Source organism: Prionailurus viverrinus, chromosome F2 (genome assembly GCF_022837055.1).
Source record: "Prionailurus viverrinus isolate Anna chromosome F2, UM_Priviv_1.0, whole genome shotgun sequence".
Lineage (NCBI taxonomy): Eukaryota > Metazoa > Chordata > Mammalia > Carnivora > Felidae > Prionailurus > Prionailurus viverrinus.
This window is the reverse complement of record NC_062578.1, coordinates 17,888,795-17,906,966: the sequence shown is the minus strand read 5'-3', so window position 1 is coordinate 17,906,966 and position 18,172 is coordinate 17,888,795. Positions and strand designations below refer to the sequence as shown.

General features: G+C 39.6%; 1 protein-coding gene across 4 annotated transcripts in view; it reads left to right on the top strand.

Moving 5' to 3' along the window:
- Window positions 1-11,158: 11,158 nt before the first annotated feature.
- ARFGEF1 (ADP ribosylation factor guanine nucleotide exchange factor 1) overlaps window positions 11,159-18,172 on the top strand; it is a 149,043-nt gene continuing 142,029 nt past the window's right edge. For all 4 annotated transcript variants that reach the window (XR_007148496.1, XM_047841934.1, XM_047841935.1 and 1 more), the window contains exon 1: window positions 11,159-11,764. Coding sequence is in view for 3 of the 4 variants with exons in the window: in XM_047841934.1 (XP_047697890.1) it covers window positions 11,641-11,764 (124 nt within the window). In the remaining variant the exon portion in view is untranslated. The remainder of the gene's footprint in view (window positions 11,765-18,172) is intronic.

Below are 18,172 nucleotides of genomic sequence, written 5' to 3'. Positions count from 1 at the left end.
GTTCCAAAAAATTTAACTTACTGCAGTGGAATTATTTATGCATTTAAATAAGAGTCTTGCTTGCTTATACGTGAGAGGAATCATGTGTAATGATCCAGAAAATTCCATTCATGGCCTATCTATATGATTTAGCCTCTTTACTACTAGCCAGACCTTCCTCATTCCCCTCCCCATGCCACTTATATTTTTCTCCTGCTTGATACATATAGCAAACCTATGTTTCTTTCAATTACCTAAATTCTAACTACCTATGTGGAATTTAAGAAACAAAACACATGAACATAGAGGAAGGGGGGCATTGGCTCTTTCCATAATTTGGCTATGGTTGATAGCATGGCTATAAACATTGGGGTATATGTGCTCCTATGAATCAGCACTCCTGTATCCTTTGAATCAATTCCTAATAGTGCTATTGCTAGGTGGTAAGGTAATTCTATTTTTAATTTTTTGAGGAACGTTCATACTGTTTTCCAGAGTTCCTGCACTAGTTTGCATTCCCACCAGCAGTGCAAAAGGGTTCCTCTTTCTCTACATCCCCACCAACATCTGTTGTTTCCTGAGTTAATGTTAGCCACTCTGACCAGTGTGAGGTAGTATCTCAATGTGGTTTTGATTTGTATTTCCCTGATGATGAGCAATGTTGAGCATCTTTTCATGTATCTGTTTGCCATCTGGATGTCTTCCTTAGAAAAGTGGCAGTTCATGTCTTCTGCCCATTTCTTCACTGGATTATATGTTTTTCAGGTGTTGAGTTTGGTAAGTTCTTTATAGATTTTGGATAATAACCCATTATCTGATTGTCATTTGCAAATATCTTCTGCCATTTCATCAGTTGCCTTTTAGTTTTGTTAATTGTTTCCTTTGCTGTGCAGAAAGTTTATCTTGATGAGGTCCCAATAGTTCATTTTTGCTTTTATTTTCTTGGCTTCAGAGACATGTCAAATACGAAGTTGCTGTGGCCTAGATCAAAGAGGTTGCTGCCTGTTTTGTCCTGTAATATTTTGATAGTTTCCTGTCTCACCCTTAGGTCTTTCATCCTTTTTGAATTTATTTTTGTGTATGGTTTAAGAAAGTGGTCTAGTTTCATTCTTCTGCATGTTGCTGTCCAATTTTCCCAGCACCATGTACTAAAGAGACTTTTTTCCATTGGATACTGCTTTGTTGAAGATTAGTTGGCCATATGTTTGTGGGTCCATTTCTAGGTTCTGTATTCTATTCTATTGGTCTATGTTTCTGTTTTTGTGCCCATACCATATTGTCTTGATGATTACAGCTTTTGTAATACAGACTAAAGTCTAGGATTGTGATGCCTCCAGCTTTGGTTTTCCTTTTCAACATTACTTTGGCCATTCAGGGTCTTTTGTGGTTCCATACAAATTTTAGGATTGTTTTTTCTAGCTCTTTGAAGAATGCTGGTGCTATTTTGATTGGGATTGCATTGAATGTATCGATTTTTTGGGTGGTATAGACATTTTAACAATATTTGTTCTTCCGATCCATGAGCATGGAATATTTTTCCAATTTTTTGTGTCATCTTCAATTTCTTTCATAAGCTTTCTATAGCTTTCAGTGTAGACATCTTTTACCTCTTTGGTTAGGTTTATTCCTAGGAATTTTATGGTTCTTGGTGCAATTGTTAAGGGGATCAATCCCTTGATATCTCTTTCTGTTGCTTCATTATTGGTGTATAGAAATGCAAGTGATTTTCTGTACATTGATTTTATATCTTGCAACTTTGCTGAATGTATGTATCAGTTCTAGCAGTATTTTGGTGGAGTCTTCTGGATTTTCCATGTAGAGTATCATGTCATCTGCAAAGAGTGAAAGTTTGTCTTCTTTGCCAGTTTGGATGCCTTTTTATTTCATTTTGTTGTCTGATTGCTGAGGCCAGGACTTCCAACACTAGGTTAAACAATAGTGGTAAGAGTGGACATCCTTGTCATGTTCTTCATCCTAGAGGAAAGTCCTCAGTTTTTCCTCATTGAGGATGATATTCGCTGTGGGCTTTTCTTATATGGCTTTTATGATGTTGTTATGTTCCTTCTATCCCAACTTTCTTGAGTGTTTTTATTGAGAAAGAATGCTGTATATTGTCAAATGCTTTTTCTGCATCTATTGAAAGGATCATATGGTTATCCATCCTTTTATTAATGTGATGGATCACATTGATTTTGCGAATACTGAACCAGCCTTGCAGACTAGGAATGAATCCCACTTGATCATGGTGAATCATTTTTTTAATATACTGTTGAATTCAAAACAAAAGACCCAAAATAGCCAAAGCAATCTTAAGAAAGAAGAACAAAGCTGAAGGCATCACATGCCCTGATTTCAAACTATATTACAAAGCTAAAGTGATTAAACAGTATGGTATTGCCAACAGTATTAACACAAAAACAGACACACAGATCAATGGAACAGAATCGAGAGCCCAGAAATAAAACCATGCATATTGGGTCAATTAATTTACAACAAAGGAGCCAAGAATAAACAGTGGGGAATGGACTTTCTCTTTAATATTTGGTATTGAGAAAACTGGGCAACCACATGCTAAAGAATATAATAAATAGACTACAATTTTAGACCACACACAAAAGTTAACTCAAAGACCTGAAAACCTAAAGCTCCAAGAAGACCTAAGCAGTAATAAGCTCCTTGACCTTGGTCTTGGTGATGATTTTTTAGAACTGACTCTAAAAGCAAAGGAAATCAAAGCAAAAATAAACAAGTGGAACTATATGAAATTAAAAAGCTTCTGCACAGCAAACAAAACCATCAACAAAATGAAAAGGCAGCCTACCTAATGGGAAGGAAATATTTGCAAATCATATATCCAATAAGGCTTTACTATCTAAAATATATAAGGAACTTCTATAACTCAATAGCAATAGATCTGAATAGATATTTTTTCCAGACAAGACCTACAGATGGCCAACAGGCACATGAAAAGATGCTCAAAATCACTAAAAATCAGGGAAATGCAAATCAAACCCACAAAGAAACACCACTTCACGCCTGTTAGAATGGCCATTATACGTGTGTGTGTATATGCACACACACACACACACACACACACACACACACACACACACACACACACACATGAGAACAAATAGGTGTTGGCAAGAAATATGAAAAAAAGGGACCCTTGTGCACTGTTGGTGGGAATGCAATTAGGTACAGGCACTATGGAAAACAGATGATGGGAGTTTCTCAAATAATTAAAGATAAAACTATCAGAAATTCTACATCTTGGTGTTTATCCAAAGAAAACAAAAGTACTAATTTGAAAAGGTATATGCATCACTGTTTGCTGCAGCATTATTTATGATAGCCAACATGGGAAAACAACCCACATGCTCAGTGATGGATGAATGGGTAAAGATGTGGTGTATACACACACACACAGTGGAATATTACTCAGCCATATGAAAGAATGAAATCTTGCCATTTTGACAACAGGGATGGTTCTTGAGAGTATTATGCTAAGTGAAATAAGAGAAACTGAGGTATCAGTGATCTTACTTATATGTGAAATCTAAAAAAACAAAACAAAACAAAAACCTCATAGAAACAGAAAACAGAAGGGTGGTTCCTAGGGCAGAGGGTGTTGGGATGTGGCACAACAGGTAAAGGGGGTCAAGAGGTACAAACTTCCAGTCACAAATAAGTGATAGAGATGTACAGTGTGGTAACTATAGTCAATAATATTGTATTGCATGTTTGAAAATTGCCAAGAAAGTAAATCTTAAAAGTTTTCATCATAGGAAAAAACTAAAATTTGTTGACACAAAGCAAGAAACAGACTCTTAACTATAGAGAACACTCCAATAGTTACCAGAGGGGAGATGGGTGGGAGGATGAGTTAAATAGGTGATGAATATTAAGGAGTGCACCTGTGGTGAACACTGGGTGATGTATGGAACAGTTCAATCACTATATTACACATCTGAAACTAATGTAACATTGTATGTCAACTGGATTAAAATTAAAAATTTTTTAAAAATCCAAAATTTTTGTAACTTTTTATATTTCACCTTTACATACACATTTTATAATAAGCTTCTCTATAACTACATAATTAGAATTGTGCTAAACTTGAGATTAGTTGACACCTTTACAATGTTTTCCAGTCCATGAACATATCTTTCATTTATTTAGGTCTTCTTTGAGTTTCTTCATGAGCATTTTGTTGTTTTCAGCATAGGATCCTGTATATGTTTTGTTAGATTTATAGTCAAGCATTTCATTTTTTGATTCTGCTGTAAATGGGATTTTTTAAATTTTGGTTTCCAATTGTACATTAATAGTATATAAAAATACAATAGATTTTTATGCATTGACTCTGCATTCTGACCTTGTGAAACTTATTTATCATAAGTTCTAGGAGTTTGGGTAGATTCCTTGGAATTTTCTACATAGGCAATTATGTTAACTGTCAGTAAGAACGGTTTGTTTCTTCCATTCCAATCTGTGTGCCTTTTCTTTCCCTTGCCTTATTGTATTGGCCAGGACTTCAAGTATGATATTGAATAGGAGTTGTGAGAATGGACATCCTTGCCTTGTTTCTGACCTTAGAATTCAACGTTTCACCATTGAATTTTGTCACAATTGAGTATGATGTTGGCTGTATTTGTTTTTTTTTTGTTTTTTCTTTTTAAAATGTTCTTAATCAGGTTGAAAATGTTTGCCGAGAATTTTTATCATGAATAAATGTTGAATGTTGTCAAGTGCTTTTTCCTATCAATTGATACGATAATGTAGTCATTTTTAGTTCACTAGAGTAGTCAATTACATTGCTTGATTTTTCTAATATTGAACAAGCCTTCATCCCAAGATGAACCCATACCTTCCCTCCACTGGTTATGGCATATTATTCTTTTCTATATTGCTAAATTTGATTTGCCAATATTCTGTATTTTTTACATTTATGTTCTTAGGGGATATTGGTCTGTGGTTCTTTTTTTGCAGTTTTGAGTTTTATTGAGTTTTGTTCTCACGGTTATGATGGCCTCATAAGCTGAGAATTTTTCCATCCTCTTCTATTTTCTCAAAGAGATCGTGTTGATGTTATTTCTTCTTTAAATGTTTGATAGAACTTACTAGTAAAATTAACTAGGCTTAGAGATTTCTTTTTCCAAAAAGTTTCAAAATGACATTTCAGTTTATTTAAAAGGCAGGCTTTTAATAGAAATTCATGGAGCCTCTGGGTAGCTCAGTCAGTTAAGCATCTGACTCAGCTTAGGTCACAAGCTCAGTTTGTGAGTTCAAGCACCACATTGGGCTGTGCTGATAACTCAGAGTCTGGAGCTTGCTTGCTTCAGATTCTGTGTCTTCCTCTTTCTCTGCCCCTCCCCCGCTCGATTTAAAGAATTTTTAATAATAAAAAAATAAAAATTCCCATTTCTAATTAAAGAAAAACCTGACATCCAGGAAATTAATGCCCACTTAGTCATTAATGTTTAACAGTTCAGTGTACTAAATGGTGAGTAGTTTCAAAGCAAAGATGTAGTCCTGTCTTATAATTATGGCACAGTAATGGTGAAAAAGCATTTTCAAATGGTTATATACAAATATGTGACTAAGAAGAAAGACATAGGATAGAACAATGGTTAAGAGCATGCATGAACTTTGGCATAACACAGTTGGTTCTGTAACCTTGGGCAACTAACTTCTCTAACCCTTTTTTTCCCCCTCATTTGTGAAAGAGCAAAATACCATACACATGGCTGAGTTGTTGTAAGGATTAAATGAGTTAATGCTTATTAAGGGATTTATACGAAGTAAACACCTAATATGTAGTAGCTCATTAATGTGACTTTCCTGGAAAAATTATAATTACATATAGAGGAAAGAGAATAGTACTATGGATTATAAGTAAGCACTTTCCACCCTTCTAGAGAATTATGTAGCTTGAATATTTTAAGAAAATTTAAGTGCTTATGCTTTCAGTTTATTACTCTGTAAAACATTAGTCCTTGATGATTTAAAATTTGTGAAAAGATCTATTACTTTCAACTTCCTGCTATGGGTTTGTAATTTTTTTTCTGCAACTTCCTAATTTTCTTGAAACTTCACTGTGATTATCAAATACCATAATGTAGTCTCTTATTTAATAAAAATTTGCTTGCTCCTCTTATCTTTTCTTTCTAAATCAAATTCTTTAATCTACCATGTTCTCCCTCTGTCTGTCCTGTCCAGTGTATTGATACTTTTCCTGCAGAACAATGAGCAGGACCTCTGCACTTGAAGACACTATTCACTTATTTCCTTATTTAACAAGATTGAAACTAGCGGGCTGATAAAAGAGGAATATCAAATTAGTTTAGAAGCCTCTTCACATGAAAAGCAAGAAAGCAGATTTGACTTGCTTTGGATATGGCCTTTTAGTCATTGTTACGGTTTCAGCAAAACTGATATGGTTCTGTTTAATCAGTGTTTCCCATTTTTTACTAAGTTGCTTGCTTTATCTTGCCTTATATCCTTGGTCTTCAAAAATTTGCAGCCTCCTTAAACACTACCATGGAAATCGAATAGGTATGAAGTATAAGGTAGATGATGCTATAAAAGGAGACGAGGAAGGGATTGTCGCTGTTGGAGATAGAAGTAGAAGACTTAGAAGGTGATGGATTTTAATGAGGTTTTGAAGGTTGGGAAGCCTCTGAGGAGAGCAAACAAAAGAAAGGTGGTAGTGGGTACTCTGGATTGCTGAAAGCTGAACAAAGGCATGCAGATGCAGAAGAGGTCGGTGTGTGTTTGTGGCGTGGGGATGAAAGGAAGAAGGATGGACTGCAGGAAGGGTTGGAACTTGAGTGCCTATGTATGTATTTCAGGGGAGGAGAGAGTAGGCAGAGAAGGTTACAAGAACAGATTGTTTAGAGAAGCAGTAGAGTCTATGGGCTCTGGAACCAAACTTTTGAACCTGTAATCCTGGCGCCACTACTTATTAATTGTATGGCTGGGCAAATTACCGAAATTCTGTCTGTCTGTTTCTTCATCTATAAATCAGGGATAATAATGGAAACTTCATTTGGGTTACTGTGCCTGGCTCATAATAAGCTCTATATAAATGTTAATTATTATTACCATTACTATAGAGAAATTAGTTGGAGAGTCAGGGAAGGGTCAGATGATGGAATGTTTTGAAAGCTAATAGAATTTAGAGATCATGTGAAAGACTACTTTTTTAGTCAAGTGAACATGATGCTATTTTTGATGTTAACGAATATTGGCTTTTAACATCAATCAGGTATGCTCAGCCTTAATTAAAATTTTATTCTGATTTTATTTAATTTTCATGTTACTCTGAACTTCTATCTGTATTTAAAAGGATGATGATAAAGCTCACCAACCAAGATGCTAAAACCCAGGTCAAAGTCTTTTATTGTTTGATACTATTTGACTCTTTGGAATCAAGGTGGGAATATTATCCAAAGAAAAAAGGCAGCTAATCTATAACAAAGTTATAAATGAAAGGGAAAGTGATGAGGGGCAATTAAGTGATAGGAAGGTGAGATTATAGACTGAGGGGTAAAAATGGACTAAGGAAAAGCAATCATATATAAGAAAAACCTATTTTATTTTATTATTTTTAAAATATTTATTTTGAGAGAGAGCACGGGCGGGGGTGGGGCAGAGAGAGGGAGTGAGAGAATCCCAGGCAGGCTCTGTGCTGTCAGTGCAGAGCCCAACACAGGGCTGGATCCCACAAACCATGAGATCATGGCCTGAACTGAAATCAAGAGTTGGATGCATAAGCTACTGAGCCACCCAGGCATCTCAAGAAAAACAGATTTTAGAATTTAGAGGATGATGGGCATTTCAGAAGAATTTGAATGTTTTAAAAACAGCAATGAGTCAAATGCAAGTGAATACCCAGATTGAATTTAAATAGGTTGGGTAAGCACCAAGCAGCAATAACAATTAAAAAAAAAAAAAAGGGAAACATATGTACAGGGAAACACACTCAACATTTCATGTAAAAATTGCCTGAGCCTAGTACCCCCTAACTCCTTCCCCTTCCCCATCTTTCCCATACTTGTGAATAACAGACTAAAAATATTATCTTAACCTTTTTCTTCCAACGTTATCTTTGTTTTAGAGTCTTAACTTATTTTTTTGCTCCAGGCAGGTCAGAGTTATTACGTTGATTTCAAGTTGGATGAGAATGCCTACCTCCCAAGGCTGGACACCCCCTGCTTCCATCACTACCACCTTCGAGGTGAAGTCCTAGCTAGACTTAGGAAAGGAGGAGGAGGAATTGTCCTCCGGGAGAAAGGATGGAGGCTATTCTGAGAAGGTTAGGTCATATCTCAGGGCAGTTGATTCTTCTAAAACTGAAAACTGTACCCTCGCCATCAAATCTGCTCCTATTCTAGTCTAGGACATCTCCACAGACAGCATTTCTACTCATTCTCTCGCTCCGGTAAGAAACATGACATTCATTGGTGACCTCTTCCTTCTTATCTTCACTCCCAACTCATTACTAAGTCCTGTCCACTATGCGACCAAAGTGTATCTCAAATCTGTCCACCTTGCTCCATTTCCATCTCCGTGGCCATCACTCAGACACCGCTGATCTAATGTTCATGCAAGGTAGAAAAAGGAGTCCGTTCCCCTGGGCAGATGCTGGGGCTCAACTTCAGCCTTATTTGCCATCTTTCCACAGGTGATGATCTCTAAAACTGCCTAATGGTCCTGGACCCTAGCCCACGCCATGCTGCTCTATTGTAATCACCTTTTCACTGTTCTGCACACATCCACTCTCGTCCCCTTTCAACCCACTCTCCACACAACAGAGGGACTACTTTTAAGTCCCAATCTGATCACTTGACTCCCTAATCTTTCAATAGGTTTCTACTGCTATCAGAATAAAATCCTGAACCCTTAACACGGCTTACAAGGTTCTGTATGGTCTGATACCTAGTTTTCTCTTTATCTTTACTGGCACCATTTCGCCTTGATAACTTTCAGCCACATGACCTTGTTTTGGTTCCTGAAACTTGCCAAGCTTTCCCCTTACTCCAAAAGACTGCCTGACTTAGCTTGGCTAAATTTTACTCTTCTTTCAGGTCTCAATTTAAATGTTACTTCTTTATGAAAGCCATCCCTGAATCCAAAATCTAAAGAGCCCCTTATTGCACTCTATTCTTTAATCGTACTTAACACATTTTATAATTATATATTCACTAGTGATTTACTTAATATTCTTTTCCCTACTACATACGCTAAGGTCCACAGGGGTGAGGATCATGCCTGACTTAGTCCAGTATCTTTCATTCACCTAAGTTTCTATTCAAGCTCATTCTAAAGGCCTTCTCTATGCCTTGACTATACTAGATGCTAGGCATACAGAAGCAAATAGATGAAGTCCTTGCTCTTTTGAGGAAAACAAAACCAGTCAATAAACAAGTAAGCAGACAAGATGATTACAGATTGTGATATGTGGTATGCAGTAGACTCTGGGCACTTGAAGCTCAGAGATCTGTTTATATGAACGCCAAATGTTTAGGAGAGAGCTAGCTGCTAAACATAACTGAAGAACTTACTTTGTTCATATAAAGTCCAAAACAAATACTCCTGATGGATAGATGCCTCTCCTCCAAATGCTAATTCAGGGACCCAAGATCCTTCTAATTTGTGGCTCTGCCATCTTCAGCATGTGGCCAGAAAAGGGAAACAAGCATGGAAGATTGATTGTGGAATTATTTTTTTTAATTAGGTAAATCTGGATGGCTACACCTAATTGCAAGGGGGGCTGGGGAACACAATGCATCTCTGCACTGAGGAAGAAGAGTAAATAGATTTGGTGATTAGCACTTTCAAAAGTACCTGGCACAAACATTGGCATGAAGAAACAAAGATAAACTAGAAATGGGGCTTGTTCTAAAAAATTTTTATAATCTTTGTGTGTACACAGAAATCAGTATCATGTCTGATCTAGTATACTAAATCTCCAATCCCTTAGGAATGTAGACATTGTCTTTAAAATGAAATTAATGAACTTGTGTATCTGTTTCTCAGTTTTAAAAATTAATCTACTTGTCCACTTTAATTCAGGGTCACCTTCAAGGTTTCTACTTTTACTTCCCATGGTTTTTAGCCTGTCCCAAATCTTGCCCCATCACAGCCCCTGTTTCATGGGTTTGGTTGGTTGCATTAGGACAAGTCCCTAGTCAGAGCAATAGAACAGATCAGAAGTGAGAGATCCTCTTAATAATTTGGGACCCAGGAGCTTTGAACTTGTAGACATGCACCTAAATCACTATATAAAGTCCCTGCATATATTTTATGGTATTCTTCATAATTGTATGCTCTGAATTAAACACTGTAGAAATTTTAATTATTCTTTGGTACCAAAGCAGAAACATGGTCACATGTTTATGGCAATCTGTATTTAAAGCTTTTCTATTCTTAAACTAGTTTTCGTGTCCTGGTCCGCATCGTAGTATTACAAGCACAGAAACACAGAGCTCTAAGGGACCTCATCAGTCAGAAACATTTACCTGTTCACCTATCTTTAGACTTAATTCAGAAGGGATCTGAAATCTAGAGTTTACTGACTAATCCTACAAAGATAAAAAAAAAAAAAGTGCAACATGCCTGAATCCATGTCAAATTGGTTTTAGTTTACTCTTCCTAAGAGAAACTCCTCCTTGAGGTAGTCGGAGAGCACGGTCCTGGATAGCCGTTTCACGCATTGGTAAGGAAATTTAGAGTCGAGCGCGGCAGGTGGAAACACTGTGCGGCTGAGAATGGGCGATGCGGGTGTTTCCGCGATCCCTGGAGCTGAAGGGACTGCGCTTTCACTAACAGGATCTTCAGGAAGTCGGAGAAGTGGAAGCAGCGTAGCCTGGAGTCCTTTTCACCGGGTGGGAGCAAGGGTACCGCGGGTCCTCGGCCCCGCAGCGGAGCGGCCCCGAATTGCCAAGCGCCGCAGGACGCCCGCCACGCCCCACGCCGCCCTGCAGGCGAACGAGGGAGGCGGCGAGGCCCCGCCGGGCCACCGTAGCGCTGCGGCTCGGGCCTCTCCTCCCGCGCCGCCCTCCGCCCCCAGCCTCCCCGCGCCGCGGCAGCTCTGGGCAGGCAGCGCCGCCGCCGCCGCTTCCTCCTCTGCAGCCGTTCGGCCGCTGCGTGACGCGTCGTTTCCTCCCAACATGGCGGCCGGGGCAGGTCGGCGGTGATGGAGGCCAGTCCGCGGCCGCGGCGGGTGCTAATCCCCACGGTAGCTAGGGCAGCCGTGCTCTCTTCGGGCTTCTGAGCTGCCGCCGCCTTGCCCCTCGGCTCCCGGCAGACGGCCGCCGGGACTGGGCTCCCTCGCCGCCCCTGGGCCGGAGGGGCGAGTGAGGGGGGGTGGCCGGGAAGCGACCCCAGGCAGGAGAGCGGAGGTCCGACGGGCGCGGCCCTCTAGGGGTGGCCTCTCAAGAGGCGGTGAAGACCTCCGTGCCCCTCGCCTGCACCGCGACTGCTCCCACCTGCCCGCCCCTTCCTGATCCTGCCGCTGCCCTCCACGCCTCCTCTCCTCCACTTCCACCCCCTCTCCTTTCTCTCCTCTTCTTCCCCCTCCTCCTCCTCTTCCTCCTCCCCTCCAGCCGCTGGGAGCCGCGGGTCGGACGAGCCGCCGCCTCCTTCTCTGCGTCCATGTATGAGGGGAAGAAGACGAAGAACATGTTCCTGACCCGGGCCCTGGAAAAGATTTTGGCCGACAAGGAAGTGAAGAAGGCGCATCACTCCCAGCTGCGCAAAGCGTGCGAGGTGGCGTTAGGTGAGCGGGGAGGAGGCCCGGGGCGGGGGTAGGGGCGGCCCGCGCGGCAGCCGCCGCCGGAGGTGGGGTCGTCTGGGGCTGCCCTAAGCCGGCGCCGCTGACCTCAGGGAGCCCTCGCGAAGCTCTTTGCTCCCTGGCTGGAGTTGACACTAACTCGGCTGGATGTGGGGCAGAGGCAGGGTGGAGGAGGAAGGGCAGTAAGCTAGGCTCGGGGAACAGGGCAGGGCTTAGAATCGACTTGAGAGTAAGGGAAGATTTTGCTGATGGACCGTGCGGTGCGGACAGGATATCACCCTTTGTGATGAGCAGAAGATGAGCTGTTGTTTATTAGCTTGAAAATCGAGGTGGAGCTGATTTGTCAAGATTGGGCGTGGGAAGGGTTCCGTATCGTAATTTCGATAACTTTGTCGTTTGGTGTGATACTTTGGGAAGATAGGCCGAAGTTGTTCCCTTGTTGACAGTCTTGAGCAGGGGTTTGTAAGAGGTGTAGCCCATTCTGACATCTCTCCGCCTCTGCCACAAGAAAAACAGTGATGTTGTGTGTGGCTGGACTGACCTGGAAGAACAAGACCAGAGGTTAAGGGGTGGGGGTGGCGATATAAAGGCGAGGAAGTGAAGGACCTTTAAATATGCTGGCTTTATGACAAGAAAGGGAGGTTTTGAAATGGGGAAAATGAAAAAGACAATGACACCCACCAGCCACATGTCTGGACAGTGGCAGCTGCTCTCAAGCTTGCATTCTGATCTGTAGTTCAGACGGAGGAGATCTAGTGCACTGAAGCCCATAGCAGAGTAATTCCAAACAATACCTATAGTGAGGACAGGCAAGATGAGGAATTGTTAAAGGGAGAACACTGATCTATGGCATCCGTCAAAGATGAAATCGTTTAAGGAGAGACCAGGACATTTAACACAAAGATGAATTCCTAACACTTAGGCTTTTATTTTATAGCAGTGGAAATAGACTATATCGGATTGACAAGAAAATGAAACTTGTTAAATGGGCTTTGGAAAAAAAAGTGTTCTTGAAGGGAAAAAAATCCAGGGTAACTTAAAGGTGTACTAAAGTAAAGTGTGAAGACAGCAAAGACCTTTTAATTATTAAAATATACTACTTTCTAACTTGCTATAATCTATATTGTTTTAACTTCTTTTCTAGATACTTTAAGGTGGTGATGTGAAAAACATTACCATAGAAATTTTCGTTAAAAATTCTTTAAATCTGCGGTATAGTGGGTTTAAGTTTAGTTTTCTGGCCCTTCATGGATTAGAAGTTCATCTTTTATTATTCTCGTAGCTAATGAAAGACTGTTCTAGGTATACGACAAGACATTGTATAGTGTAAAAAATTGAATTTACATCTAGGTCCTGAAAGGAGTAATTATTAAATTGGGGTGGGATGAGGGAAGAAATGATTTTTAGAGTTTTTAAAGGAATTTCATGTTTATAAATAATGTGCAGGTTAAAGAACTCTAGAGATTCAAACTAAACGTTTAGTTTGAGGCCAGATTTTCCATGTTAAATATATTTTTAATATACTAAATTATAAGTATTAGACTGAAGAAATGGAGTGTGTTTTATATACGTATTTTTTCTTCTCCAAAATGCCAATATAAGTGAGTGGGTTTTTTTTGTTTTTTTGTTTTTTTTTGAAGTTGATTGATTTATTTTGAGAGAGAGCATGGGAGGGTCAGAGAGAGAGGGGGAGAGAGAGAGAGAATCCCAAGCAGGCCCCTCACTGCCAGTGCAGAGCCTGACATGGGGCTCTAACTTATGCATTGTGAAATCATGACCTGAGCCAAAACCAGTAGTCAGACACTTAATGAACTGAGCCACCCAGGCACCCCTAAGTGAGTGTGTTTTAATGGAGAGTTCAGTGGAAGGAGAATCTGGGATCCTGGGTTAAATCGCAATTCTGTTACATTGCAGTATAGTCGAGTCTTTGGGCCTTAGTTTCCTTCCTTGTAAAATTGGAATATGGAACTTAATGATTGTAAGGTTACATCCCCTCTAATATGCCATGAACGTGAACACACAGTTTTGTTAAGTTGTGCATTGAATATTCTTGCCCCTCTTTTTTTATTTTATTTTTTTAACGTTTATTTATTATTGAGAGACACAGAGCGTGAGCAGGGGAGAGGCAGAGAGAGGGGGAGACACAGAATCCGAAGTAGGCTCCAGGCTCTGAGCTGTCAGCACAGAGCCCGACGAGGGGCTCAAACTCAGAGACTGCTAGATCATGACCTGAGCTGAAATCGGTCACCCAACCAACTGAGCCACCCAGGCGCCCCTTCTTGTCCCTCTTGATTGGCACCTTTAGAGGGCTTATAGCTTGGTCCTTACCGTATCTAGGTATAGGAGCTACTTGGTAGTGAGTGTGCCAGCTATACTAGGAATTGTCTATTGCAGATTTTGCTGGGTTTTTACTTTTTGTCTGCCTCTTCCATATAGTTAGCAGAAGCTTTATTATGAGGAATGTGACTACCCAGGCAGGGGCTAGGCAACACAGTACTTTAAGATGTATAAGGCTTTTTCTCACATTTTCTAGCAGTTACATTTAGTCTCCTGCAAAATTTCATTGAACAATCTCAAAGTAGTTAATCCCTGATGAATTTAGTTTCCTTCCAGTCATACATTTACATTATTGCCAAACATAAACGGATAGGGATAACCCATTTCATTGTTACAGAAAGTATAATGTATTGTAGTAAGATGGTATCTTCAAATATGTATTGTCCCTGGAAACTATTATAAGTCTCCCCTTGGTCTTCATTGTTGAGAATCCAGGCCCACTTTGGTCTCTTAATCTATGTGGCCATCAAGCAGGATGGGAATGTAAACTGGAATGGACTGGTTTGGTCATCTCTGATGTAGATTAGGTTGTGAACAGGTAGGAGTTGGATGAAGGAAGTATAGATGTGAGTGTTATAATCCTTCTAAATATACTGTGTATATAACTCTTCTGAATACACCTGCCTGCATCCTTTCTCTTCTCTACCCCCAAATATTTACTGAGCACTTACTGAGGAGTTGAAGGGAGATGGGCAATAAACAGGAAAATGTATGGTATGTCAGACTTTTAATCCTTTTGTGTTTTAAAATCATTTTATTGGCATGTGAGGAGATTTCAGAGCACTGGTATTCCAAATTTAGTTACCTTTTACTATAGTGACCCGTTATGAATAGGAATTCTGTAAATAATACTGATGAAATTATATTTCATCACAATTCTTAAGAAAACTATACTTTTTCATTAAACGTTTTAGGACACCTTATCTAGATTAGGGGAGATTTTTATTAAAACAAAATCCATTTGCAAAGATACTATATACAGAAAATTTCTATTTTTTTCACAAGAAAAATAATGAAAACTTTAAAGGGTATGCAGATTATTTAAATTTTTAAACAAATTATCTTACATTTCAGACTTTATTTTGAAGAATGGCAAACAAAAACAAAAACAAAAACCTAGAAAAAAACCCAACAAAAAAACCCTTCACATCTACATTGTTAAAATCACTGTGAAGCCCACAAGCCCAAGAACAGCTCCAGGTTGCCCTCTCTTGGTACCTGCCCCACTACAGCCCTCTGCAGCTAAGACCAAACTGCAGAGGGCTTCTGGGCTGCCCTAGCTTAGCTTGATCCATTCCTGCTCTCTAGAATCCTGAATTAAAAATAGTCTGGCCATCTGCTGGCAGATGAGACAACAGCTGAGCTATTTTTAGTTTCAAAGAATTTAGGATTGTTAGAGGATCAGACTTGAAGGTAGCATTGTTTGTCTTTCCGGGAGGGGAGGTTGCGTTTGTGCCATATTCCAATTAGGCCTCTAAGTTTCAGGAGTTTCTTTGATGTTAGGTCTATGACTAATTCAACTTCTGCTTCTAATATCAGATATCTATGAAGATACGCTGCAAATGTTAGGATGAACTAGTTCAAGGTTGGAAGTTGGCACTGATACAGAATAGGAGTGAAAAGGGTGACCAGAAGAAGGTTTTAGAGGCAAGGGGAGGCATTCAGGGACAGTCACAAGGGTGGGATCCCTTGAGATATGGGAGAATGATGGAGAAAAAAGAGGACTTGTTAGGGAAGTGATTTTTGCATCAGGGTGTGAATTTGTGTTGTTTAGCATATTCTAAAGTGATCCTACTGATTTAGTTTTTTTATTTAAGAATCTGTTACCTACCATTATAGTTACCCCCAGAAATGTAAGTAAAATATTTAGGGAAAAAATTTTGCTTCTTTCTGTACCTCCAGTCCCAGCCTTATTTTGGTTAGTGGTGTTATTAAAAAGGGATATATGGGTGGAGGGGAGATTACTTGAGTGCCATTGACCCCAATTTTATGCTTTTGGTAATATCAATTTTTTCACCGTTTATGAAAAAAAATAGTGACTTACCCGAAATAACATCCTGCAGTGAACATTTTAATTATAATTTAAATCCATTAGCAAGTCTCCTTTTAAACCTTTCTTGTCATCTAGAGTAAAAGGTGTCTTTGGTAAGTCAGGCTACCAAGATTTTTGAGATAGCTGGGGAAAAAAGTAATGAATGAAATGATTGATACAAGATTCTGTTAAGTTTGAGTTGAAAAAAGTAAGTTTGGGTTTCAGTGCATATACTCTTTCCATTCTGGAGATTTACAATCTACATTAACATAGTTAAGATTCTGAAAAGTCCTCTAGGAACAATATCTGCTCTATTTTGCTTATTGAAGTTTTTCCTAAGTTTATTTGACCCTTTTCAGTGTCTGTTAACACCTCTGTGAAACATGGTTCCTTGGAATTTACTTTGGAACACTATTCAAGGGAAAGAAAGGCCTTAATGACTGGTAAGGTAGAGATACAATAGGGTAGATACAATAGCCCTAAGTATTGATGGGTCTGTTCTCCAGAAGAGTCTTTGTGTTTTTGGAAAGCAGTTCTACTGATAGTGTAGGAAGAGGAAAGGAGCAGTTGGGCAGAGTGTTATCAGATCAAAGGACTGTGAAATAGGAACTAGCCCTGGGTCCCATCCCATCTAATGGCAAGCAACTGGTTGTCATTCCTGATAATACTTAACTTGTAGAGAAACTTCTGTTGGTAATTGTTTTTTTCAAAGCAAAATAAAAATGTATTGTGAATACATTTGAAATATTGTGTTCACATATTGTGAAATAATTTGGGGAAATATTTGTCGTAATATTCCTCACAGAATGGAGGTGGGAATATTGGAGAAGGGAAATACATGAAAAGGTTATTGCTGCCATTCAAAGTTAGGTGTGTTCTTCATTTGGGTATTAGTTGTGCTAGCATGTGCCAAATATTCCACTGCTTTCATGGAACTTACTTCCTAGTGCGTTGAGGTTAACAGTAAAGAACAAACTAATGTAGATCATCAAATTGTTATTTTCTGAAACAGTAGTTCAGAAGGGTAAAGGGAGAATGACCCAGGAGTGCAGTTTTAGATAGTGTTGTCAGGAACGGCCTTTCTATGAGGTGACATTTCAGCAGAGAAGTGACAGAGATTCAGCCTTTCAAATAACTGCATGAAATAGAAACAGAGGTAGCAGTAAGACAGGTGTATGCTTGGTATGTTCCAGGATGAAAGGAAGTTTGGCTGGGGGAGGGGGAGAAGGGGACTGGATTGGATTTTATTCTATTTGTGATGGAAGCCACTGGAGAATTTCATATAGGAGAGTGATATAGCAGATTCACATTTTAAAGGCTCACTTTGGCCCGACATGGTAGTGATTTTGACTAGGCTGGTGAGGCAAGTGAGAATTGGCTGCATTTGGAATATATTTTAAAGGAGTCCACAGGACTTGCTGATGGGTTGGTTGTATCACAACAGTCTTGAAGCCAGAACTGTAGGGTTGTTGGAGAGGGCATTCACCGTGATGGGGAACACCAGGAGAGAAATAGCCTTTGGGAAATAAGTTGTTACAGTAAAACGTTTTCATCTAACTCTTTGTATGTATTTTATAATTTTTTAATGATAGAATGTCCTGATGATATAATAGGAAACTTTCTACTGAGAAAGGGCAAATTAAAATGATAGGATATTTTCAACTGAGAATGCACAAAACAATTTCAAATTTAAGTTTTTTCAGTGAGGTTTTTCCTAAAGAACGAACTTTCACGTATTTAAAAACAACTGGTCAGGGCACCTGGGTGGCTCAGTCAGTTGAGCAACCGACTTCAGCTCAGGTCATGATCTCGTGGTTTGTGAGTTTGAGCCCCTCGTCGGGCTCTGTGCTGACAGCTCAGAGCCTGGAGCCTGCTTCCAATTCTGTGTCTCCCCCTCCCTCTGCCCCTCCCCCACTCATGCTCTGTCTCTGTCTCAGAAATAAACGTTAAAAAAAATTAACCCAAAACTTGTCCCTTTTTGGGGTAAGATCTTTATAGATGTAATTAGTTCAAGATCTCCAAGT